The sequence below is a fragment of the Nematostella vectensis genome, chromosome 9 (genome assembly GCF_932526225.1).
Source record: "Nematostella vectensis chromosome 9, jaNemVect1.1, whole genome shotgun sequence".
NCBI lineage: Eukaryota > Metazoa > Cnidaria > Anthozoa > Actiniaria > Edwardsiidae > Nematostella > Nematostella vectensis.
Window position 1 is genome coordinate 3,278,473 of NC_064042.1, and position 27,206 is coordinate 3,305,678.

At 39.1% G+C, this 27,206-nt stretch overlaps 2 protein-coding genes across 6 annotated transcripts in view; one reads left to right on the top strand and one right to left on the bottom strand.

Annotated features, from left to right (window-relative positions):
• Window positions 1-1,991: 1,991 nt before the first annotated feature.
• On the top strand, window positions 1,992-3,730 carry LOC5517244. Its single transcript, XM_001637211.3, has one exon. It carries the CDS (start codon window positions 2,631-2,633, stop codon window positions 3,156-3,158), a length of 528 nt encoding a protein of 175 aa, XP_001637261.1. The 5' UTR covers window positions 1,992-2,630; the 3' UTR covers window positions 3,159-3,730.
• A 3,718-nt stretch (window positions 3,731-7,448) lies between these two features.
• Window positions 7,449-27,206, bottom strand: part of LOC116621493 — a 42,933-nt gene continuing 23,175 nt past the window's right edge. The window contains exons 3-5 of one of the 5 annotated variants that reach the window (XM_048733060.1): window positions 21,639-21,718; window positions 16,578-16,818; window positions 7,449-9,576 (exon numbers count right to left, since the gene is read on the bottom strand). In XM_048733060.1, the coding sequence (XP_048589017.1) occupies window positions 8,153-9,576; window positions 16,578-16,665 (1,512 nt within the window). In that variant the 5' untranslated portion in view covers window positions 16,666-16,818; window positions 21,639-21,718 and the 3' untranslated portion in view covers window positions 7,449-8,152. Of the gene's footprint in view, window positions 9,577-16,577; window positions 18,725-21,638; window positions 21,719-27,206 lie in introns of those variants that run through there. The other 4 variants (XM_048733059.1, XM_048733061.1, XM_032387283.2 and 1 more) reach the window with 4 other exon arrangements.

Sequence of the window (27,206 nt, forward strand, 5' to 3'; positions counted from 1 at the left end):
GGCTACGTTTTCGCGCCTTTAACCCCTTTGATGGGTCAACCAAGAAAGCTACGCCAAACATTTTGGCCGAAGGTGACGCTGTTTTCAGGGAGCTTTGCTCAGCAGCAACAAAAACCGAGAAAAACACTTTCTTTCGCTCTAATTCATTAAACGAGAAACAAGCCTATTTTTCTTATCTTTCTACCTCTTTGCCCATTATTACAATAGCCCCTAGAAAGGGATCAAATGGTCTATTTATTGGCTATGAACGACAAGCCAAGGAAATGTTGGCGAGCTACTTTGCAGCATTTCTAAACATATACAGTACGAGCAACAACAAGCATTTGTCGGTTATTTTCGCCAGCTATCTTGGCGCTGTTATAAAAAAAGGATGTACATCAAATCCGGTTATAGTGTACATTCAAGAATTCATTCAAGAATCAGACTTTAACTGTGAATAGTTATTTTTGAATGTAAATAATAAACAGACTAAGGTGTGGTTGATTGACGACCTTAGAGGTCTTGCGCTGAGAGATCATTTTTATGGAAGTCAATTTTAAGATTTTGCCAAGTGTTTCTGGGTGAGACATAACGTATAACACACTGAATATGCTTAACACACTTAGTCTGTGTGATAAGTATGGCGCTGTAGACAAGAGAGCACGTTCAGAGGTTTATCTAATCACCTTGGCATTACGCGAAGGGTTCAGTGTTTGTGTCTGTAAGGAATAATGAACAAAATAATTTAAAAAAAAAACTAAAAAAAAATATTCGTAAAAGAGCTATAAGAAAAAAAAGTATTAAACTTGAAAATATTAAATAAAAACGATCGAATTGAAATTCAAAATAACTGTAGAACTATAACGAAAAAATATTTACTTAAAACATTAAATGATAATAACCGTAAAACAACTATAAAGAAAACACATTTAGCTAAAACAATCATAAATGAAATCTAAAAAGAAATAACAACTCAATTTTTGTTTCCAGCGCTTATTCAGGCACAGAAGTCCATCAAGGAAAAAATATGGAAAAAATATGGGGAAAATATTGTGTAATCTGATAGCACTAAAGTCAATTATTTCCTGTAACAGCTTGCAAAAGCTAAGAAAACTGATTTTCCAAGTAAAATCAAAATAAAATATCTTTTCAAGGGATAAAGGTTGTGTAATACATATCACTAGAAGTGCCCGCCTTCTTGGGAGAAGCTAAGAAACTGATTCCAAGTAAACTTCATAAAAAATTCAAGGCGCTTTCAATATCTTTCCCTTTTTTGGTCATTATTATATATCCACTTTTTCGTATAAAATCTCTGCCATATATATCTTCGTCTATATGTGAGACTTTTTATCCATGGAAGACTTGTATTTTAATGCGAGGCGTAGAGGAAAAAGAACCCCGAGAAATTCACGCTGAAAGTGTTTACAAATTACCATTCGCTGGGCCCTAGAAAGCCCGCAAGCGCTTCCCTTTCATAGGGTCTTTATCTTTCGTAGAAGTGCAAGAAAATGTGTTTTTAAAAGAAAGGTTTTACTGTATGGTTTTCTTATGATTTTCAAATAAGTCAATGTGGAAAAAGACTTAGAAATGGTAAAAAACAAAACAAAATAATAATAAACATATGGTTGGGGGTCGTTGTTTTACATTTTTCCCATAGCAGCTGCATGTAGTGTTTTCCCTGAATCGGCAATAAATCTTGTTAATTATTCGCAGACTGCTATTTTTGCTTTTGGCATTTTATAGCTTTTACTTAGATAAAAACATAAACAACAAATTACGAACAAAAAGCATTGTTGACAGATAGTTTTGTTTAAGCGAATTCAATTATAAACTTCTTACTTGCGAAAATGTACCGCATAAAAAATAAATTCACTTTTCTGAATCAAACATATTCGGATTCTGTTTTTTTTCCGAATTAATCAAATTATCATTTAGTACGTCTCTTCCCATTAGACAAATTACACACACAAGTGTATAAAACAGACGCAACAAAAACAACGCCTTTTATGAGCAAATTCAATTACTTGAAAGTAGGTAATTAAACCCGGGCAAATCTCGAACTAAATACATGTAATAGATGAAAAGTCTTTGTTATTCATTTTAAACGTCGTGAAGGCTTGATGCTCATGCTGATATTATAGCTTTTATATTCCGCCTTCAGGGCGAGAAGTCTGATATACAAGGTCATGTTTTCGCCTGTGACTCATAAAACTCCTTTCAATCCACCCAAATAACAATTAGAATGTTGGAACTGGCCGGAAGAGGTTGATGTGAAATCTCCAATCTACGTAAAGCTATTCGACATCTCGAATGTTTTCACACGGCCTTCGAGGTGAGCGATTACTCGGCAGGTAATCAAATGTCTTTAGAACGTTCTGGTGAATGCCCCTGTTGTCAGAATACGTCTTTGAACCGAGTGATCGCGCTTCACTGATCAGTCGGCTTTGCATGACAATTCGCGAACTCCCAAGCGGTTTAGCGAATGCTATTCAAGATTTGTTCAGCCTAGCGAGACATTATCACAACCAGAGCTTCACAAACTAAGTACCTCAACACGCAGCTATAAACGTTTTACGGTCAAGAACCCCTTTTTTCTGGCCACGTCCATTAAGGAAGTATTTTTCTAGACCTTAGGTGAAGACCTACTCATTATGCCTGAAGAAGGGTCTGAGAATCTTTATGAGTGCATGTCTAAATATTTAGGCAGTGCCGATGCGCCTCATCCGAAAATCGGAACCTTGGAAAATGCAGCTAAGATTTACCAAAAAGGATGCTACGAGATGATAGCTCGCAGGTGCTGTGAAGTGAGAATCTCGGCGGAGTGCATCGTTATAGATAACGGACCGACGGACAGGCGAACCTTTCAGATCAAGAAAACCCTGTTTTGCGCAACTTACAAGAAAATTCCAAAAGTTGTTGTTTTCAATTACATGAACGGAAGCATGGAAAATGGAATACAGTGTCATGCGATTTTTACGAGCTCAATCACAGAGGCTCAGGATTTTGTCAAGGCAGTGACCACAGCTTTTAGCCAAGCTTACAGTATGGACTTGGATGGCAAAGAGATACATACGAAAACTCCGTCCAAGGGTAAACAAGCGGCTAAGAAACATGGCCTCTGGAGCGAGAGAATCACAGACATTTTCGGGACTGTTACCCAGTGTGTGGGGAAAGAGTAAAACACTTGAATATAACGAATCATTGCGAAAGGTCGACAAGAACAGGAACTCTCTGGAGGTTGCATTTTGACAAAAAGACAATGCAATCAAGATTGAGAACAAAAAAACAAAAACAAAAGAGAATTTAATTCAAAGAAGACTCGGCCTTTGACCAAGCAGGGAACCCGTTGAGGACTTCAACAGAAGTAAAATTGTTGTTTAAATAGACGATAAGGTGTAATGAAATGCTGAAAAATACTTCCTGGGTGCCTATGGTACCCAGTGTATGTGTTGTTATGTAAAAAAATAACTAAAGAAATTTGCCGATGGCTCCTTGATATGCTTATTTTTCTTCTAAAATGAAAAAAAAATTCCATTTCAAGGAAGTTGTAATAGAATAGTCTTCTGTGAAGAATTCCAAAGCTTTTTTTTTTCATGACGATGATATGTGCATATATTGAAACTCTTTGCACGCATCGCTAACATCCTGAAGTTATCTTGGGCTGCAGCACGAACTGCGCAGTTACTTTAATTAGCATCTATTTGCATGTGAATAGAATATTGTAAATAAATAAAGTTCATATTTGATCATATCTCATATTCTCTTGCATATCACATCGCTTTCTTTGTCACTCACGGCTCAAAGGCACCTTTGGGAGGCTTGAAGTTTTCGTTAATGACTCGTTTAAAAAAACATATTCTGTCATCATGAAGGGGACAACAACAGGATCTCTCTAGAAGATTCCTTTTTTTACGAGAAGACGATGCAATCATGATTGCCAACATTGAGACAAAAGAGATTAACTACATTTAATAAGACTCTGTCTTACGAAAGCTGGCCACCATGTGAGAACTATAGAGACTGGGAGTGTTCATTATTTATGGCCGATCAATAAAAAAAACTGAAATATATGCATTTGTAAAATATACTAGGAATCTAGTACGGCAGGTTATTAGATAATGTCAATGTGAAAAACAGTCTGACTCGGATACCTTTGCTTTGGACACCCCCGCGAGTACCAGATCTGGGAGATCTATCGGACCAAGGGCACAGGGCGATTTTATCTTTTATAAGAAAAGTACCATGCGTTAAAATATAAAATTGTCCTGCGATCAAGGGCGAATATAGGGGGGGGGGCGAGGTGGGCCCCGCCCCCCTATTTTCAGACATTTGGCTTAAAAATATAACGTAATATACGGAAGAACAATAACTCCGGCCCCCCTTTCTTGACTTTTGCTTCGCTCCCCCCTTTATAAACTTCTGGATCCGCCCCTGGTGATATGGAATGCAAAAATAAATATAGGTATAGATACATATCCATTACTGTTTCAAAACGCCACAAGGCCACATTTGACTTATTTACAATTTACTCGGGCGTGGAATCATAAAGGCCGCAATCACCCTCCCCCCCACCCCCCCCCCCACCCCCCACGTGAGCTGGCATAATTGGCAATGTCTCCCTGATCCGATGTAGCCGTCGAACGCCAAGAAATCAAAACCGTTGTCGGTTTTATCTGGAAATAGCACATCGTCGATCACAACCGTCTAGACCAACCAGTGAATTTCAAGAGTGAGCTAGTTAAGGTTCATGAGGTTCCGCTATAAAAGGGAAAGCTCCTCCCATCCCCGGGCTCAAAAACAATCAGTTATCAATGAGCTGTCAATAAGCCAACATTTCAGGACAATTACTCTAAGCGCTAAATTGAAATTTCATATTCTAGATTAAATATCGTTCCTAGACTTGTCCACCTAAAATGTTTCTATTTATAGTAAAATAATGCTATACCAAGCCGTGTGTGTTCCATGCTCGAAGATCCAGCGTACTTTGCGGGCGCTCCCAAAGCCTCCACCAAAGTACGCTGGATCTTCGGGCATATGTGCGCTCAAAAATACAAGCATTTTTATCAAAGCGCAAAGATAATTTATGTCACATGCGATCGAAATCGTGAGCGGATAGCATATTCCAAACTCAACTGTCTTGTAATTTGTGCAAAAATGTTTTTATTCCAACTGGCTGAGGGTCAGCGATTTTACTGGAGACTTTGTGACCGCTAGCGTGGAAGTGTTCTGAATGTAATTGCAAAATAGAGCCCGGGGATTGGAGGAGCTTGTCCTTTTAAAGCGGAACCTCGTGTTTAACTCAGACAAGAATAGTTCTTTGGCCTTCGCGTGGAGCCTGGGGCGAATGGAGCGCCTTTACGCCCTGAATCTCCAAAGACTTACCGCCAGGACCACCGAAACCCCAAATGATCTTCTCCCTTGACCAAAAACTTATTATAGGAGACAAGCACGCATTAAGTAGAATATTGGCGCACGTAGTCAGACGAAACACACAAAACTAGACATACGCACACAATGTCTGTCTACCACATTATTGGGTCTGCACGTATAAAGTGGAATATGTGCCCACAAAGTGAGACCACAGCGCGCAATTTTGGACATACGTACATTAAGTGTAACTGGGCACACAAGCTGTGACAAACGAACAAATAGTGGGACATCCCCTATACGAATTTTCTTACAAACGTGCTAAAACATATGGAGAAGGCGGAGATTCACTGCTGTTAAAAAAACCTACATAACACAGTTGTCAAAATGACTTCAATAGATGGATTTTAAGGTGGTTAGAATAACAACCTTATCCCACACCTTATCCCGCATGTGGCAAACGATGACATGTTCTCTTTAGTCAAATGGGAAGGTGGTGTTACACACCAGGGGTTACACGGTTACTATGCATCTGCACATACGAGTGATAACTAGTAGAGATATTATTCATAACGACTCTTTAGCGAGGGAAGTGTTGCGTGGAATTAAGCTTAATTGATATTTTTGGTCCGTACACTTGTCGTTTTCATTTTTTAAAGAAGACGGCGAATCGAGTAGAGGACGACATGTTGTTGCGAAGCTTGCGACCAAGAAAAACAAAATTGTCAACTTTTGCCATCACATTTAGGCGCTCCTAAAGCAACAGGAAACAATCGCAAAGATACACAGAGGCTAAAATAATGAATTTATTCACCTGATGACTATTTGGATACAAAAGGTAGCCACTTTACCATCCGTGTGATTTCTATGTGATCTAATAAAACTCCTCCTTCCACTCATCAGCAACAGGTAAATATCATATCCCGTCAAAATGCACCACCTGTTTATCAACCTCAATTAATATTTTATATCTCTTAATAACGACCTGTTGGTGTGTTTAATGACCGAGTAAATCACTTGGCTTGGGTACCCTGATATATATCATGGCCACTTGAGTTACACATGGTGGCTGCTGCAAGATTTATATTTTCATTCTTGTCCCGTGTCGTGGTGTGAAATAATAACAGGTTGACAAATGCCAATAAAATCTTCATGTTATTTTGTTAGAAAACTGTCAAAAATAAATGTAGAGAGGCTTAAACTTTTTCTTACACATGGGTGTTGGGATAAAATATCCGAACAAATGTAAAAAAAAAAAAAAAAAAAAAAAAAAATAGAAAAGAAAGATGCTCTTGTATATCAGGGGCGGATTCAAGGAGTTCCAATAAGTAGGGGCCGAGGCAAGGGTTTCAAGAAAAGAGGGGTGGATTCAAGGAGTTCCAAAAAGTAGGGGCCGAGGCAAGGGTTTCAAGAAAAGAGGGGTGGATTCAAGGAGTTCCAAAAAGTAGGGGCCGAGGCAAGGGTTTCAAGAAAGGAGGGGTGGATTCATTGTTCTTCCGTGGATTTCCTGCCAAATATCTGAAAAAGGGGGCTTGGGGCCGGCTCGGCCAACCACTAGATCCGCCCCCTGAATATCATTTCATAGTCTTTTGTGGTTGAAGGCGCAAGGAAGAAAAAGCGACCTGTTGATTTGCTTAGTAAGCAAAATTGCTTGCAGAACTGCATTTGTTAGAAAACTAATATATATTCATGTTTCAATGTTACTTCCAGTTCTTACAGTTTTTTAAAGCTACCTCCATCAAAATATGATTCTTTTAAATTATGAATCAAAAGTTAAAATAAATTAGAAATATGAATGAATTGATTGGATCAAGTGGACAAATTAGAAAGTACCCTGGTCCGTACCCTGGTCCATTCATGTTTTTTTTTTCTAACCATTTTTCACGTATTTCGTATTTTCGGAGGTTGGACGAGGGCTCTAATAAGCATTGAAACCATCAATGTTAAAACTGTATAAGTATAGTATTAAAAATTGTGGTCACCCTGTGTGGCGTGCGTGGGATTATGATTTGCAGCTGAGAATGAACATGACTACCGATAAAACCATATGTGAAGCCTTGCCCCTTATATTGGAGTATACCAAATGTTGCATTGAACACTAATTCAATAAATAAATCTTGATTTATTTGATCACCAAACACTGTAAACTTTGTATATATTTCATCCATATTGAATTTTTAATAAAACATTTCTCAAAACTGTTATAGCATTTTCTTTCAAAGATCCGTCATAGCGCGCGAATTTTTCTGCCTATCATAACTTAGCTGAATTTCAGTTAATTTTGTTGGTGTTTTGGCTAAGAAAACAGCGTTGCATAAAAATCAATGCAGATGGGATGGACTTTCTCGTTTCCTTTCTTATCTTTTTTAAGGGGATTGTTTCAGGATAAAATGAAGAATAATGCATCCCTGTTTTGGCATATTACGGTTAAACGCACTCATATCCTTCTTATTCTATTTTATAGTTTCTTTCACGATAAATACTTCTGTAGCATGTACGTCATTATTTACGATATCTTAAAGCTTGTGTATTTTTATCATAAAACAATTTGCAACTCCTGTTATTGAAAAGTTCGTGTCAGCGGTGCCTGCCATTTGCGCAGTTACTATTCCGTGCTTCGGATCATCTTTGCGTTTCGCTTACATGATCATTTTTAAGTCACATGAACAAAATCAATTGTTCCTCACGTGATTCTGAGAAAAGCTGACTCAGAAGTGACTCATAATCAAAATTTATTCTTGGTCACGTGAACACTGCGCGCGTCAGGTGAGCTCGATTATTATCAGTCACATGATTTTCACGTGTATCACGACGCCTTTAGTTTAGTAAAGCCATTTCTCCGCGCGCGTATGATTTTCTCCGTCTCTGGATGCAACTCGTGCACGTGCTTCATAAATTCAGGGCTGTCCTTAAACGTGATGCCGCAGTCCTCGCAGACGAACATCTTATCTCGCCTCTCGCGGAAGCCGTACTTGTGAACCACGCTGTGCACACGTGTCAGGTGCGCCTCGAGGGAACACCGCTGAGTGAACGCCTTGTCGCAGCGATCGCACTTGAATGGCTTGATGCCCGTGTGCGTGCGGATGTGCCGCTTCAGGTCGAACGTGTCGTTGAAGCCTTTGCCGCAGAACTGGCAATGGTAGCGCTTGTAGAACGAGTGCGTCTTCATGTGTCTGTTCAACAGGCGCTGCAGCGAAAACGAACTCTGACATATCTCGCATTTGTACTTATTCTGTTCGTCCTTCATTTCCGCTTCCGGTTTTTTAAGTAAGTGTTTGCCCGGGGGCGTTAATCTATCGATTGCCTGGGGCCCTACGAAATGGTGCCCTGGTAAAAAGAAGGGGCTCGGGATATGGGGTGCCAGATTTGGATACATCGCAACTTCACGAGGCCCTTCCGGTGGCATCCGAATATGACACGGAAATTCCTGAACACTTCCGGCGTAAAGTCGTGCTTGCATCGCCTCGGCGAGCATGTGGTGGTAGCTAACGGCGGGGAAAGTGGTGGTACCGCTGAACGGTTGTATCAACGGGCCCATGGTCTGACCCTGGATACCAGGAATTTTACCCGTGATGCCATTCGCGTCTAGCCTTACCGGGGCCGCCCTAATAAGTTTAGGAGGACATGGTAGCTTGTGTTTCTCGTACGACAGGCCCGGCCACCAATAGTCCCTTATATCACTACAATTGTGCTGTTTTGACGGTTTCTCTTCGCAACACACGTCACTCCTTAAAAGCTCGTCTGGTGTGTATTTCCTCTTCTTGTGGACTTCTTCGTGGGCAGCGGTGTTATGCAGTGGCACATGCGCGCTACCGAATCTTTCCTCATTGCGGCACTCGCTTGATTCTCTCCGATCTAAGGTTCTTTCCTCATTCAAGTCATTTCTCTCTAACATTCTCTTCTCGGAGCCTCTCTTTTCCCAGTCTCTCTTCGCCGGGTTTCTAATCCTCTCTTGTTCTAAATCCCGCGGTTCCACGTGTCTTTGCTTCGATTCCGTCTCAAGTAATCCACTTCCCCCTTTCCTGTTTTCTTCGTAATTCCTTTCCTCACAATGTTCCTGTTCCAATACCGTTTCTCTGGCGTCTGTTTCCCGCGGTCCTCCTTTCTCGTTAAAGTTCCTTGTTCCATGATCGCTCTCGTCTCTCAGTCCTGTATCGCTCTGTTGTTCGACCTTAGAATTTTTATCCTCCGTCGATTTTTCTAGGCTTTTTTCCTGAGTCTCGGGTTTTCCTGGGATGGCAGAATTAACACATGTTAGTACTTGAAGAACACAATTGTGTTTTTAGCATAATAAGTTTTTATATACTTCTTCTCATAAGGCTGAAAATGTCAACCAACAATACACATGCATTGGAATAAAAAACTGTCTTAAATGTTAAAATTTTTACTGCAGTAAAATATGGCATTCAGGGAGCAATGCATCATGGGAAGGGTGAGCTTGTGAAATATCTCTACAGCTTATCTTGTAAAGACTGTCTACCGAATGAGAAATTTCCTAGAAATGTCACGTGATTCACTGTCTTTCCTTGAAATGTCACGTAATTAATTATCTTTCCGCGCGTGCAGTACGTGTAGATTGCCAGGTTTGCTATAGTCCATTACGGTGCACTGCTTGAGAAGCGCGGTCAATTCGAACTGCATCGCCTTTTAATTCGCAGGGCGAATATATAGCAAGTAATGTGAGATTTCTAGCACTGGGTATGTATTTTCTGGTGAGAAACCCTTTAAAGATTAGTTGCATATATGTTGTTGCATTCAACAGCAACAACAAATTTATTTAGAAAAAAATATTATTTAATTAATAGATAAGCATAAGCTACACTCATTTTTTTTTTATAAGAACGTCTAATTTTCAGTTAAGGCTGAATATGTTCTTAACGATGTTCTTAAATGTAAGTAATAAAACTATAATACCCAATGAATTATTAGGGTGTGAATTGCACTAATGATCAATAGCAATAATATACAAGGTTGTCATTATGAGCAGAGTTTGATTCTGCATTTTAGAACGCATCACGACTAAAAATCTTTTTTTTTTCTGATATCTGAGCCTCGGCATGTTTGGTGAGATCTCAGGCTGGACGTTCTTATATAAAAAAAATGGTTCTTATAAAAAAAGAGTGTATTCAAAGCGGGAGGCCTATCTTCTAAAGTATAATAGAAACTGGGTTTTTTCTGCCTGATGCACAAAAACATTGAAGTCTATGGCCTCCTAAAATAAAAACGGTCGCACAGACGTTAACAAACTTCATTGTGAATTAATGACAATGCGGAAATATCTCAGTGTTATCCTATCCGGATATATTTCTGTTCGGTCTGCAGGTGTTTGACGTCATAATCACCAGGTGGCTATTTCTCGTATCCTGTACTATGCGCCTGTAGTCGTTAACTAGACGCTTATGCCCCCACGGGCGGCCGCACCCCGGGCCCTGCACAGCTTGTATCTGAAATAAACGGCAATAACGGAGAGATGCGATCACGCGAAATCGCCAACCTATATGAGCTCATTGGAGGCTCGATAGCTTAGAATTATGTTGGTAGGGAGCTATGTTAGCTGTCACGAGAAAAACGACTGAGATAAGCTATTTTTTCTGAAAAGAAAAGGAAGCTTTTTGCTGAAGTAGCCGCCGATGGCTGTTCGCGTTACGCGATCCGTTTTGGGAGTGGTCTTTCATTGTTTTTTTTTTCTAAATGATTTTTTGGTGAGTCATCATCCCCAGTTGTGATAGAAAAAAAAATTGGTTCATTTATTGTGCACTTAAAAACAAAAATGTATACACCTATCTCAAAAAACGTTTTCCGTGCAAACGGCAAATGGCGATTGACAAAAATTGCAGGTCTACGACCGAAAGGACCAATAAATCTTTGATAATAAATATTTGTTGTAAATTTAAAAAAATATAAATGAAACATACGGCTTTGCATATAATATAATTGATATATGGTTCTGACTTCGCTTGAGTTTATTTATCAGTCACCTTTATTTTTTTACAAATAATAACTACCCATAAACACCTTTTGGTCGTAGAACTGCCATTTCGCAATTGCCATTCGCGCTGACAACCTTTATTGAAATTGTTCATGGCAAAATACTTCGCAGCACCACCCAACATGGCGTGCAAACAGCGTCAACATTGTCAGATGTTTAGGCCAACATTGCAGGGTTTGCACGGCGCTTAAGTGTACAGAGAGGATTTTTGCTGACAGGTGTGAAATTCAAAATTAACTGATGCATTTTTTACAGTGCAACGTAAATATGATGTGCCGGTGGGAAGAAAATCTTGTAAGCTATGAAATATCTAATACACGAAGAAATCTTATAGGAACTTTGAGAGGAAAAGACTCGGAAACTGAGTAGGTCCCGAGATGTTATACCGTGCTGGTAATTTAAATTCATTTCTCAAATAAAATGGCAAAAACCTGTTTAAAAACTGTTGTGTGGGGCACGAGGATAACATCAAAAATTTGTTTCTCAAAACGGAAAAATAATTGTTTGGTAACAGTAACAACACTGCGTTAGTTACAATTTCAAACCCGACAAAACTAATAGGAAGATGAGGGTCGACACAGGAAAGCGCTTGAAAACGTCCGTGTTTTTTCAGAACAAATTTTATGGAATATGTCGACACATGTTCGCTATGCAGCAGACAAATGTGTATGACTGGATGTTTTAAAACAGAGAAATTCCCATTAAATCGATAACGATTTTACTTATTTTTAGGATAAAGTGCGTGTCCACCACAAGCGTGTCTATGCATGTACAACACAGAGTTGAAACAATTGGAATGAGACTCTGATGTGAAAACTCACTCACTCATTTCAGAACACAATTCCCCACAAAACGTGCGAGCCAATAACCTATTTGATTCGGAGACAAAAACGTTTGAAAATAACGAACTTTCACCATCAAGATTGGTTTAATTTCAAATTAAAAACAAAGAATAATATGACAGATGTTTTGTAACGAAAATAACTTATCAACAAAAAACCAATTACTTCATCACCTTAAGATACAAATGATCAATTCGCTGTAACAGTTTGCGTGGAAAACCAAGAAATAATTGTATCCCGGTTGTTTCCACATCGGCACGAAACCCGGAAGAGAAATAAAAACATGGAAATATCTCAACGGGAATTCAGGATAAGATTTCTACTTGTTTTTAACTATGCCCGCACGTTCCAACGGTATAACACGGCTGCTAGAGTTTGTGTTTTACCCCCAACACCACGAAGCTCCTCTCCTGAAATCAGCCCCTAGCTGGCATATCGCGCGCACCGATAGCCTTCCCTTATTGCAGTAAATTTGTGGCGAGATTGAGTAGAGATAGATGACCGCCACAGCTTGCCAGTCTCGTGTGTTTGAAAGGGATCTCACGAGTTACACTGAGCCTGATTAAGAAGGGAGGATAATGCGTGTCTCCCGGGGCGAGTTGGTTTGAGATATCAGCCGGCGACCGTCGCCTTTAGATCAGCGGTTTGAGAGCGGTAAAAATGCTGTGTAGTCTCTTTGTTTTGTTTCATATATTTTTCATGTTGAAATTACAGGCATGTCCAACTTTAAAACCCCGAAAATCTTTCTTTTTTTAAGAAAAGTATATTACAAACTGGGGTTTATTTTGAAAACAACTGAGTACATTTTTTTACCTATATTGTTTTCTTGCTTTTTACGCGTCAAGGGAAAAGACTGATATGATATACTGATATGATAGTGGAGTACCTATTCCATTTCACCCTTTCACAACGCAAAGTATAACTGCGGTTTTCGCGGATAAATAAAGGATAAAAAACGGTGCACGCTATAAAATAGCGAACGCAGGTTTAACGTCAATTCCCATTTAAAACTCAGTTACAATTATAGTGGCGGTTATTGGCGAGTACCTAAACATATATTATTTACGACTGAGCTAATTCACTGACGTTTTTCTTTTCAAGCGTATAGCTGACATGTTGAAATAAATAATAAAATACAGGCCAATGAATAAAAAGGGACCTGCAAGCTTGATTGGAATCTGGAAAGTTTAGGTCGCCTTTAAGAGAAAAAAAAAACGCACGTTTTTAACGAAACTGCAAATTATTGATGCGTTTTACGAAAGCGATGGGGGGCGATCTTTGATGGTACATAATAAGCTAAAAAAAAATAACCGAATATTGCACTTTCTCAAAATATCTAAACAATTAAGATTTTAGATTGTTTTCGGACGGGTTCAAAGTTTGATAATCTTGTAACACGGAATAAATAGTTCACTTCTAGACTTTTCCTTTTCCTGAGGAATTAAAGGTTCCAAAGGCTTTGGCCATGAATTCCTGAGTTCAGTGAGACGAAACGGGATATTTTACAAGAATGTTAGACTCTGTTATAAAAAAAACTATCATTTTAAATGGCAATAAGAATCACTATCAAAAATCATAACAAAATACCCATAATAAACTTCCCAATTTTTATCATAAAATATGAAAGAACAAGTTAAGTTAATTTTCTTTAAAGCGTACAAAACAGGAAATGTAAATGATTTTTTTTCGTTGTTTATTTTTCCTAGTGCGATAGGATTAACTCTTATCCGGTATCTAAGTTGTCAAAATTTTTAAGTAGGACTTTGAACCAACGTACACTGCGTTCCAACACACAAAACCGGTACAAAAACATTCAGTAGGGGGCTTAAATGCTGTTTTTATATACAACACTCGATTAGTAAGGATTGAAAAGGCGGCAGCGTTTGAGAGCACGAGCAATTCGCGTGGCTTCTACTTGTATAACAATTTCCACAACAAGCTATCAAGCTTATTTCTTTGAGCGTGAACGATCATCTAATGTCTTATTGCCACTTTGAATCTATTTCCCTTATAACTGTCCTAGGTTTTTCTTTGTTTTTCATACGTCTCGTGAGTTGTGACCCAAAAAACATCATTCGCGGGTCAACTTTTCGACAGATCTCAAAGCTCTTCACAACAAATAAATAAATGTTTCTTTTTCTAGGACACTTGATAAGGCATTCTGAAAAAATAAGAGATAAAATAACAAAGAGAGTTTGGGAAATTCGTTAGGATTTGAGAAGAGACAGTTGTCGGAAATAAAACTCCGCCCTCGCAGCTGCTTGCGCGATCATGTGAAAAAGGATTTCCTTGGTCAGAAGATTTGATTACTCTCACAAAAAGTCAATTACGATTAGTGGTATAAAGAAAAGCAAACAGTAGCAAAAAGAGAGTGCTTCAGTGTTAGATACTTTGAATATGTGTTTTCATTAGTCGAGGTTCTTTTAGAGGATGTGTGTTACTCTTTTGGCGGAAGTGCGTCGTTAAGTTGTATTATGTTAAAGGCGAAAGTAAAGGCGAGCTAAGCGTAGGGTGTAATTGCAAGCTGTCGACCGCAAGATCCATCTCAGGGCTGCCCTTAATTCCTTTAATTTGGCTCAAAGCAGGGAAATGCTGATTGAATTAACTGAAGCACACAACTTCATGCTACCAATTTGCGTAAACTGCTGTCAGTAATGGCACAAATCGGTCAATAAAGCCAACTCTAGGCTCTCAATACCCTTAAAATTAAAATTCTATTAACTCTGACTTGGTGTAAATGCCTTTAAGTCCCATCATTTCGACATGAAAGCAGTAGGCCTGAGCTAATGTGAGCGATTAAAGGCAAAGAGAGTGGCGTTAACAATAAGCTTCATGAACCATCAACCAATTTCCTTAACAAGGGCTTCTGTCCTTCCTTCCTTTCTTATTAAGTAAAGTGTTGGAATGAAACAGTGATATAGGTTTTCCCAGGTCCGTCGGTTAGCGCTTGCTCCCTAACAAGTGACGCAAGCCGGGTAAAAGGAAAACATCGAGTCGGACCATCTGGTGCGTTCTCGCACTCAGCTAACAGCCTCTTGTATTTTTGTGCCGCTTGCTTAATAGTCACCCTTGTACGCCGGCTTTAGGAAATAGTTTTCTTCGTGTGTTTTTTTTTTTTCGAAAGATGCGCCCGTGCTTGACCCTTCGCTAAGTGCGAAGCAGAGGGGGCGTGCCGGTACGACAGGCAAAACGTGATCACAACTGACTTTACTTTGTTTGACAAATAATCAACTTTACAACATGAGCGAAGTGCGCACGAGTGACTTTGATATAATTCAGGAGAAACCACAGAAAAAGAGTCATGACTCGATCTTCGCCACCACTTAGAAAGACATTAATCTAAAATCACTTGGGATAGCGAAAAACGGTTTTAATCTAATCTAACTCACTTCAGCTAACTACATAAGTTCGGATAGGTGAGACAAATATTGAGAAATTGTTATTAGATGGCGTGCGAATTTCTCAAAGGTGATTTTATTTCAATCAAAAGCACTTGAGCAATAAATCAACGCAGGGAAAGCAAGCGGTGTCACGGGGCTTCGCTACATCTCACTAAGATTTCTCCTTCAATTCATGTATCATTACATCTTTTGTTAAACATCGTTTACATCTATACTGCTTTCAATTTGAATAAGAATAAGTAGATGATGTCCTTTGTTGATTGCGTCGTTTTGATTACTTTACAACGATCGATTTTCCTGCACTCTCCGCGCGGCTCGCCATAACTTACCGCACCAAAGGTGCTAAAACCAGCGCGTTTATGCGACTCCAGGCGCAATCCACTGATTACTCGCGATGGAAGAAAGGCAAGCCATTCCGTGACCGAAAGCCGAGGGAGTTCGTGAGAGTCTAGTATAAACACGTACGTTGCACCGTAATAAGACGTATCAAGTGACCGTTCTAAGTAAACCCCATTCTTCAATAAAATACACCGAATAAATTAAAGTGCAAGATGGCACAAGCCAGCGAGCACGGCTAGCACCAAGCTCGCCCCTGTGATCCTATGAACCTTAACGCACGATTCTCTATCCGCGATAAAATCAGCTTATTTCACCGAGTAACATACACCTATTGTTCTCTAAAATAGCTTTAGCCCTGTAACCCCAACACATAAAACATAACACATATAACCTCTGGGTTCTTGCACGCCAGCGACACACAACGTAAAATCCGGCGCAGGTTCCCTAGCAGTGATCAGACCACCTAACTGAATTGCTACAGACCCGTTAGCGAAGCTACAAAGCGTTTTGTGTGCGACATCTGTTTTAACGAATGACACTTGGCCTATATAACGGTGTGCGCGCACAGGAAACGTTCAGCGAAACTGTGAACAAAATACTCGTTGGCCGCGAGGTCAAGTAAGCTAAAAGATCCTTAGTTTATCGCTTTTCCGTACTCACCTTGAAGGACGGCTTTGATCGCTTCCTCCGGTGCGCTTTCGGGGCTTCGCGACGGTTTCTTGTGCTTGACAAGAAAGGACTTTGGCATGTTGATGCGTAAACTTCAAATAAGAGTGACTATTCAGTGCCTTTGGTTCCGTGTGGGTTTGTTTTCAGAGGTGGTGTCGAGCTGGATTACATTTGCTTTCAGTTGAGGTTACGGATATCCGAAGTTGACTCTTGTCTTCTCTGGTATGCAACGCTAGTGGTGGGACCGTTAGGTTTGTAGGGTATTCTAAGGGCCTGTGACGGGGGTGTGAGGCACGGATATATTGTTACGCTACAAACAATGTTAATTAATTTATAATGTACAACACCAATCAATCATTCGTCCACGGGCATTCAGTCCTATCAGAAAGACACAATGTAAATCACATAAAACAACAAACATTATCAAAAGGTGAAACAGGACTAATTGGCGCTGCATGGTAGCTCTTTAACCAGTGCATAGATTCATACCCCTTAACTCTCCCTACACGGCAGGAGAAAGTCTTTTCGCGCCGTATAGTAGCGCGCAGTGAGCCATATTATCCACGCGATATCACAAACCCCGAAACAAGCACAGACCAATCGCCGGGGAGTGGCTTGAGAGCTGAGAGAGCCAATTATTCTAGTGTGTAAACAAAACGTAGCACTATTTTTTCACATAATGGAATTGTAATTCGGAGACGACAGGACTTGATGTTCAAACCTTTGTTTGGTTGACTTTAAACTCTCCTGCGTTTCCATAATTAGTTTTAGAATAGGAAAATAGCCCTACAACTGTGCGCTTTAACGTAACAACCTGCGTGGGAACGGGTGAAAATACATGACGGAACTTAGTGTCTGTTTGCTGTGTGTATTTTCTGTTTGCAAGATTTAATTTTTAAAAGCAAAGCCAGACAGGACATAATACTCCTTGGCGTTTCAGCTATGTGCTTTAATTTGTTAATCCTCGATTTGAATACGAAGCGATGGGCATTAGATTCGTTGTTCCGTTTGCGCTGTGTCGCTTTCAGGCGATATGTGACTTTGGTAACGGTAAAACAAGTAGTAACAATGCCATCAGAAGCTAACGGGCGCTGCTTTCCCCAGACTCAAATATCACGTCATTAAAATGTAAGCGAAACTTCAATGCGTATGCAAATGCCTTTTTGATTCGATGTTGATAATTAGTAAGTTATAGTTGCATTGACCACAAAGAGAGAGTGCAACCACGGCCGCACATCATCTCTGCTAGGCTAATTTAATTTCTTTCACAAAATTGCGCGTTTAAAAAGTTATTAACTGGAGTAAGAGTGGAGGATTATCGAAAAAGATATCTTGATTGAAATGATGAAACAGCCAAGCAAATATCACCTGTGGTTTAGCAAAATATTTACGGTCAGAATCGAGCCGAACGTAGTTAACCCATATGCCAAACATAACAATTTTTGAGTCGGAGCGCGGGGCTCATATCACAAGCCTAAACATGCGTCTAGTCAAGGCCTAATGAAAAACTTCATCGGGTACTCTTTTCAATGAACAACTGTTCTTGAAGTGAGGTCCGCGACTATACGGCCTCCTTGCACCTGCTATAGCCTTTTGCGCCTCCTTAGATTTCTTTTAAAAATAGGCGAAAAGTAGGGGATCTAAGGTTTCAGCGAGGAAGATGGTTGACTGATAGAGGCTTTCAGTTTTCGCTAGTTTGTTATTTGCCATTGTTTCACGGCGTCAGCCGGTGTGACTCGGAGCAAACCACAGAGCTCAATGATCCTTTGAACAAAAGCTCAATCAGCGACCCTCTTTATTATAAACGGACATTTTACATTAACTCTTTGTGAAAGAAATAACACGGAAACACACAAAGTTATCGCTACGCTAGAGAATCCACTGCCGTGATGTCCAGAGTCCGTGTGGCGGCAAAACACAAAAGCGCGCGAAAACCATAGCGCCTCCACAAAGGCTGCCTTTCAGTTATAACTGACTGGGGTTTTAGTCCTCAGCTTTTGGTCAAGACATTTGGCTGCTTACTACTGATAACAATATAAATGAATTCCAATGTTATGTGATAAAATAGTGAATATCTGCTTCCTATTGGCATTTTTTTTTGTTATGAGCCTTTCTTGCTGTATTGGTCTCGCAGGTTTATTAGTGTGAATTGACCAGACTTCTCGAAATTTTATTAAATTTATTTGAATGCTAAAGCCACCCTGGGTTTTATAATATTTAGACTTATATAAATTAGTTTTTTTTAGTGTTAATCATAAGTACTAAAAAGATAAATTTCATGTTGTTTTTGCCGACAAAGATATGTAACAAAATAACACCTTGAAAAATATTTTCGGTTTACCATTTTTTCCTATTTCTTACTCGCGGAAAACGAGGGATTTCCCGTGTAATAAAAAAATCTGATATCTCTAAAATACGCTTTCTGAACGAAAAATATGACTTACTCTAAACATCTTTCGCAATATTTTCTCGGCTGGTCTTTGAAAGTAATGAAGCATACATTTTTCATAGTCTGCACTTACAACCATGCCTTAATGCATTTTATGTTTTGTTAACTGTATAGCTCTAACGTTTTGTGAAGCTATTAAAACCGTTCCATTCAGCCTCTTGAGTGGTTTGCTTTCACCGTTTCCTAACAACAGCGAAATTCCCGCTTGAAAGCACCATGTCAAGTTCCACAATACATTGTTTGTTTATGCAGAATTCAAGAGACTGTGAGAGGCCTAAGGAATCAAATGTGCAGTCACAAGTTACACGAGATGTTGTTTTTTTCAAAGACAAGGTTTTCGTCACCATAAGGGCCTTCGGATACACACGCTTCTCAGACGAAAGAGGATAAAAATATTTTTTTAGAAATCATAATTGAAGCCTGATTCCATTTAAATTTTATTTGTATGGGCGAGGAAAACAAGATTAGAGTTTATTTTTCTACAAAAGACTCTTATCCTTCACATTTTCAGAAACTGTGGTTGTATTATACTTCAGCTTGATCGCGCTAAATTGTATTATGATAATTGGACCCCATTTTTGTATTCAGCCGGCTTAGACTCGCTCAACATCGCTATAAATACACGAAGGTAATCAAAGTCTATCCTTTAAACAAATGTTATCCCGTTGCTTTTAGTAAACAACTGAAACTCGAAGATACATATCACCTGCTGACATAATTGTTTTTTTGTCTTTTTTCTATTTACTCACTCCAAAATTATTGTAATTGCAATTATAGGCGATAAATGATATGCCATCGACGTCGCATAACTGAGATCTCAGTGAATTCGGTTATGAAAATATAATGGAAAAGTCAGAGTTCGCAGTGCAAATTTTACAAAAGAACTTTGTGATCGTTCAGTTAGTTGGGTCTCATTATCCCAGTACTTTCGTTCATAAAAATAGGAAAACCAAAAACATTGAACCTTATAGCCTGCGTACAAGCGTTTCTGTGGAGTTTCAACGCAGGCTATGAACCTTGGAGCTAAGGTGTGTCATCACGAGATGTAGAACTCTGTATCTTGAATTCCTTACTACTCGGGTTCCATTTACCTTAACCAAAATTCACACTGTTTACTCGAATTTTCTTCTCTTAACACCTCAAACAATTATAATTCTCATTGTTTTTTAATTATCATTGTGAGTTCCATACGTTTGTTTACGATTAAAACTACGAGCATAACCAAATTTTCAACCGACCTTACTTCCGCTAGCTCGAACTAAATTCTGTCTCCCTTCAGTACAAGCGGTCTTGTGACGTGTTCTGACTTCAAAGTATGGACAGAACAATCACAGGCCGTTTTGTAACGGAGCTGTTGATTGGACAGTTGTCAGGTCAGGACAGAACACGTCTTGTTATGAAACTAAAAGCCTAAATAGGAAAATACCACTCAGGTGAGTACCTAAACATGAATAACACCCTCCGTTTAATGATCATAGGCTCAATAAACCGCTTCCGATTCTTTGCGATAAGGAACAACTTCAACTTCTTTTCTCTTTCTTTCAAGGAAAATAGCTATAACAACAGAAATATGCGAACACGAGGAAACACGTCACGAGAACCTCGGATATAGATATACGACGGAGCGTTGCGCAAACATTGCTAACACCCGAAGGGAGGGAGAGAGTCCCATAAAAATAGACAGGGGTGGGCGTCGGCAAAATCAATTTTAACCCTAAGAGATAGCTAATTGGGTGTTGTCAAAGCAATTTTTTAAACCTAAGACTTTAGTACCAAACCACATTTCAGTTTTAAAGAATTTCATTCCGATCTTTCAGACACCACTGTCGAGAACCTCTCTTTATTGATGAGTTTTAAGTAGGACTATCCAAGCGCGCCAGGGTCCACCCCTAACTCTCTTATACCCCAGGGCAAGGCATGACAGGGGGGAATCCGGGAGCGCAACCATGCAAAATAGACCGTTCTTAAGCTTTTTACCATTCTACTAGCCTCAGGGGCGTAGGCAGCCTTTTTTATTTTTTTAAGAGTAACACCAATAATTATTTAACAACTGAAAATCGCATTAATGCGTATCTTAATTTAGGTAGTTTCTTGGTTTTAAACTCTCTGGTGTTACGGAGCACCAGCACCAAAAACACAATGGAACAAAAGACAAAAACAGAGACCTTAACAAGACTTCAAAAAGAGTATAAAGGCCTTGAGCACAAAAAAACAAAGCTCTCCGTAACACCAAGGAATACATATTTAGCTATATACCTATTAACTGCGATCATTTCTCAAACATAAATCATACTTTTTAAAATTTTCTTAAAAATATTGTTTTTCATAGAATTTCACCAAGCACGTATCTTAAATCTTTAATTGGCATTTTTGTCAACCTGTTCTTATTACGCACCACGACACGGGACAAGAATGAAAATATAAATCTTGCAGCAGCCACCATGTGTAACTCAAGTGGCCATGATATATATCAGGGTACCCAAGCCAAGTGATTTACTCGATCATTAAACACACCAACAGGTCGTTATTAAGAGATATAAAATATTAATTGACGTGTGAGGTTGATAAACAGGTGGTGCATTTTGACGGGATATGATATTTACCTGTTGTTGATGAGTGGAAGGAGGAGTTTTATTAGATCACGAAGAAATCACACGGATGGTGAAGTGGCTACCTGGTGAATCTGAAATGATCCAAAGGGGCTTGGAAGGATTTTGCTGCGTGTATCTCTTTTCACAGGAGTAGCTTTTTCACTGTTGCGTTCAGAGCGCCTAGATCTTACGTCAGTAGCTGACATTTTGTTTTGCTTGGTTGCATACTTCACGCTTCAACATGACGGATGGTAAAAAGGCTACGTTTTATATCTATAATAACCTACGCGACAATAAATTGATAGTTTTTGCTGCTTTTTTAAAAATATCTGTTATATAATAAGCAGAAGTCTATTCGTATGTGCTACTCTTCTGTTTTACGATTTCTTAGAGAAAAGGGCTAGACATGGTTACTAGGCAAGTAAATACGCCATCTCTTTTTTCCATCTCGATCCATCCTTGGCCATACTGCTGGCGTTGGTTATAATACTTTAGTCTCTGGTCCCCCCTTTGGATATTATAATACCTTTTTTATAAGAACGTCCAGGCTGAGATTTCACTAAATTTTAAGAACATGATAACATGCCGAGGCTCAGATATCAGAAAAAAATTCTTTTTTAATTCCTGATGCGTTCTAAAATGGAGAATCAAATTGTGCTCATAGTAACAACCTTATTATTGCTATTGATCATTAGTGTAATTCTCTTCCTAATAATGCATTGGGTATTATATTCTTAAATACACTAAAATTTAAGAATATCGTTAATCGTTTAAGATTATCGTTAACATATTCAGCCTTAAAACGCCCCAAAAATAAGAACAGCTTAGCCTCAATTGAAAATTAGACGTTCTTATAAAAAAAAGGGTATATAGAGGTTTCTACGGGAAGTCTAGGGCAAAGTTATTAAAACCACAAATCTAGAACCGAAATTATATAATATAACAATGCTACATTTTGCGATTCTTCGAAATTAAAGTAGTGGAAATAAAACCTAAATTACAGGTGAAACTAGTGTTTACGGATCTCAAAATAGGTAAAACAAGAATTTGTCACGGTGTGATGTTTTTTTTGTTTATTTTCTATTATTCTATTTCTTTACTTTGGCAATTATTTAATGATATCCGGCTCCAGTGGACTGATAAAGGGAATTGCGGCATCCAAAGGGAGGGGAAGACAAATGGGGAAGACAAGCGGCCCGTTTCTCAAAACTCCCGGTAATTTACGGGCCCGTCAAACTTATCGGGTTTGTGCGAGTGTTTCTCAAAACCCCCGGTAACTTCCCGAATTTATGGGGTCCGGTAACTAAGGCGTTAACTGAATTATTCTAGAATATCAAGAAAACCATTCCATTGCGAAAAACACACGAATCGCTGTATTTTTGCTTTTAGCAATAATTTCAGCACGTGACGAGCGTAGCAAGTTTACGGGAGGTCATGAGGCAATTTATCGGGAAAGTTTACGGGAGGTCATGAGGCAATTTATCGGGAAAGTTTACGGGCCCATAAATTAACGGGAGTTTTGAGAAACACCATTTATTTATCGGGAAGTCTTAAACACGAACGCGCGCTATAAAAGGAATAGCTCCGGCCCCTTTCTCGCAAGCTCTCGCGCAAGTCGTCGTCATTCACAACTAGACTTAATTGAGTGAGGACCTCTGAAACTGCCAAAAGAAAACATAGAAAAAGAAGAAGTCTTACGACAAACTATGACAACTTTTAAGTACAAGAAAATGTTAAAGAACTATCAAGCATATTCGGGAAAGTATTTGCAGCCAATTCTCTACAAAAACAAGAACAAAAATTGTCATTGAGAAATCAAACACAGCGCGCGCTCGTTTGAATTTAAAAATAAAATTCAAAAACAGCGTACGCGCGCTCATATGAAATGGCGCGAACAAACAACAAATTTTCAAAATTCATCACTTCAAAACCTATCTTATCCCCATTGTTTTTTGTTTTGTTATAACAAAAGGCTAAAAATAGACTGTGTTTACTTCAATGGTATGTTTTCGACCAATATTGATCTTCATTATAGCTTTATTGCCTCTCTCTAAGGAGCTGTGCACTGAGTGTCTATAAAAGTCCCTTTTATAGTGCGCGTTCGTGTTTAACGGGTCGGTTTACGGGCCCGATAAGGAAGTTTTGAGAAACGGGCCCCAGGCGCGTACATAGGGGAGTTCGCTCGCAACCTCCTTGGCGGCCAATAAGTGGGTCATTTCTTATTAAAGGAATCTTCAAATACAAATGCTTTTTCCATATGAAACCCCCCCCCCTAGGGGAGGGGGGGGGGGTAGTTGATCGGTAACCCCTCTAGCAAGTAATAAATCCCACGTGTCTTTACACGGTTCACATACGTTAGTCCAAGTAACCTCATTGGAAAGGTTATTACGAGGACGAAAATCTATTTCCTTCAAAAGGGTGCCTCCTTTAATAAAAAAAAAAAAAACATTACATTTACAAAAACCTTGTCGAATAATCATTTAAGGAGCCAAAGACATTCCCCTTGACGCTTTGATAGAGTTTTATGCTACATTTAGAAAAAGAAATCCAAATACATAAAAGGTCTAAAATTTGCTCCTTTTACAACCTTCGCTTTCTAAAGAGTTAACAAGATAAATAAATGCGGGTGTTTTCTTTCCAATGGAAGTCTCCTGCCGTAAAGGTCAATGCACTAACAATTGAGAAAGGTTTCTCTCGAATTCCCCAAAAGAAACCATTATTCTGGAAAATCAAGTGACGAGTATAGGTCGTCATAAAATAACAAAAGAATCCAAAACAAAAGAACAGAAGACTATCAAAAGTTGTTGTTTTCTTTTCTAATTAAAAAGGCATTGTTTTTATTGAAACGAGCTATATATATAAAATGTGTTCGGAAGCAGGGCGGCTGACAAGTATGTCATTTTGAAGTTTATAAGTAAATAGTTCATCTCTGTTTCTTAGCTAACGACCTCCCGCACACTAGCAAACATTAAAAAAATCTGGACCAGATTAGCATGCTTCGAAGGTTATCCAAGGGCGAAGCTCACACCTGGAAAAATCTCAAACTGACCCAAAACACTTCTTCTCAACTCTGTTTTGAGAGGCTAAAATTCAATCCTGAGTTGATGAATTTCCCCTACCTATCCTGGCTAAATTTGAAAACTGATAAAAGCAAAACCAGTACCTAATACATTTGAGATATCGCGGTGGTACATACCGATTGATTTTCATTTTGAATGGTCATCCTGTCACTTAAACAAATACATGCAAAGTAAGCAGAGCCTATTATACCAACAGGTTCCTTTTAGGAAAATCCCCATTGATAGCACAATATTAGCCCATTCTCTTGCGGGTAATATTTATTCTGAAGCACCATGCTTTAAGGTTATTCAAGGCCGCGCTAAACGATTCCCATACTCGTGTTACCTTCCACCAGTTTATTTGAAAAAGACGAATTTCGTAATAAGAACAATGACAAGGTCTAAAACAAAAAGCAAGAACATTGTCCGGTACTACAAGAGCAACCTATTTCGGTTGAAATGACAGTGGAAATGTTGGCGAAAGACTTCGCAGCCGCATCCAACAACAACTACAACAACAACAACAACAAAAACAGGCATTGTTCGGTCCCAGTACTGTTGTGCATATTTTCTTTTTCCAGCAACGCTGGAGTTATTTTGACAGCATGATCACTGATATACATAAGACCACAAGGAGCCCCGGGTAACATAGGGCCGGCTTGATAATATGAAGATGCAGATACGTTGTCTTAGCTTCATAAAGAACAGAGCAATTATGTCCGGTCAAAACTCAGCGTCGAAATAATTCTTTACTGAAATGTAGATTGTTGTCTTCCGTCGAAAAACATGTTTTAAGCTGAGCAATCAGGTCAAGCCATTTAAAAATCGCAAAATTTTTACGCCGCAAATATGGCAATGTTTAATCGCAGGAGTTGGGAAATCCACACCACAAATTAAAGTTCGAGAAATATCTACACAAAAATAGAAGAAACAACTAATATAGCTGTTACGCCTCCAAAAAGTATTTACCTTAAAAACAAAATAGAAAAATTCGGGACCCACGACTTATGAACCACGACCGTTAGTCCATCTCCATTTGTGCATTGATAGTCGCGTGCCCTGATTACATAAGAGTGCAAAACCACGGGCATCCGATTAGCTCGCAAATCCTTCCATCTCTCTCTCAACCAGGGGTCCCACTTTGTAACATACGCAATGTCCTTATATGGCAAATGCGGATCACAAATGACCATGGTTCTAAGGGGGAATTTACATGTCGCTTTAAACGCATTGAACATAACATTTCTAATCTGTACAGCTTTTTAGACCAGGCACCCCAAAATTGGGCTTATGGAGTAGGGGGTTACAAAATTAAAAACATAACTCGTAGGATTTTTAAAAATCGATCTAATTTATGTTGTTCTGGGGGTAGGGGAGCTGAGCCTCCCTTGGGGGTGGGGTTAGGGAGTTGAAGACAAAAATATACCCACAGCCGGGGACGTTTAGTTCGATTAGTTCCCATTTTTCGGGAAAAAAAATTCTTCTAAAACATTGAATCTTCACGGAAAACAGCATCATCAGCCTCCCCCCCCCCAAATGCTTCTTTATTTGTCACATGTTTTCATATCATCTGTCTGGAAACAGAGCGCAGCCCCCGATGCCTGCCGCCTATGGACTAATGATACGCTATCCACCAACTGGAATGCGCCGATCACTTGGCGAGCGACCTTTTCAGCGTTATCGGCACATAAAAGGGTAAAAGCAATGCGTTTCCAGCAGAAACTATTGAAGACGTCGGTGAGGTAAGAGCTTGCATTTTTAATTTGTTTCTATTTTTGCAATTGACTGAAAAGGGTGCACCTCATAGGAAAGGATTACTTAATCTTTATTACACTACTTATGTTGGCATAACGGAAATCGTTAACAGCAGACAGATATCCTTTCAAAAAAAAATTCTAATGTACAATAATTGCTAAACATTCTTCCAAAAAAGCAGTCTTGAAGAGATGGATTTAACCTTGCATAGGTCGACGACTATTAAAGAGACAAACTTCGAAAAATTCGGAAACAAATCGAAAAAAAGGATAATACAAAAGGATAAATACAGATAAAAATCATAATAGTTAATTTAATTTCCAAATTGATAATAGTTATCATATTATAAAAGATGGAAATGTTTTATAGCTATAGTTCGTAATTTTCCTCTTTTATTAAGCATTGGCTGCTATGCTGGCTTTAGAAACCCGCTTCAGACTTGCCCCCTATCTCTCTCGAGTTTGCCATAGGAAAGAGCACAAAGTGCGCGAACTATTTTGGACGCCCAGTTACCAGATTAGCTTTGCAGCGGACTAGGCACATGTTTACGCGTATTGCAGCTCAGTTCTATAAATCTTATGTTTTTTCTCTAATAGGCAGAGCAATGCTCATTCATGCGTTACACCCATAGAGACCCATCGTGCATTGCGATCGCGCGAGGAAAATAAGATGTGCCATTAAGAATCATATACTCAAAATAACAAGGCTTGTGTCGAGTTAACGGAATATGGTCGCAAATTGGGGGTTGTCATACCTTATATATTTG

Excerpts from the sequence above, each read along its gene's own strand:
- LOC5517244 (XM_001637211.3), top strand. The coding sequence starts at position 2,631 with ATGCCTGAAGAAGGGTCTGAGAATCTTTATGAGTGCATGTCTAAATAT.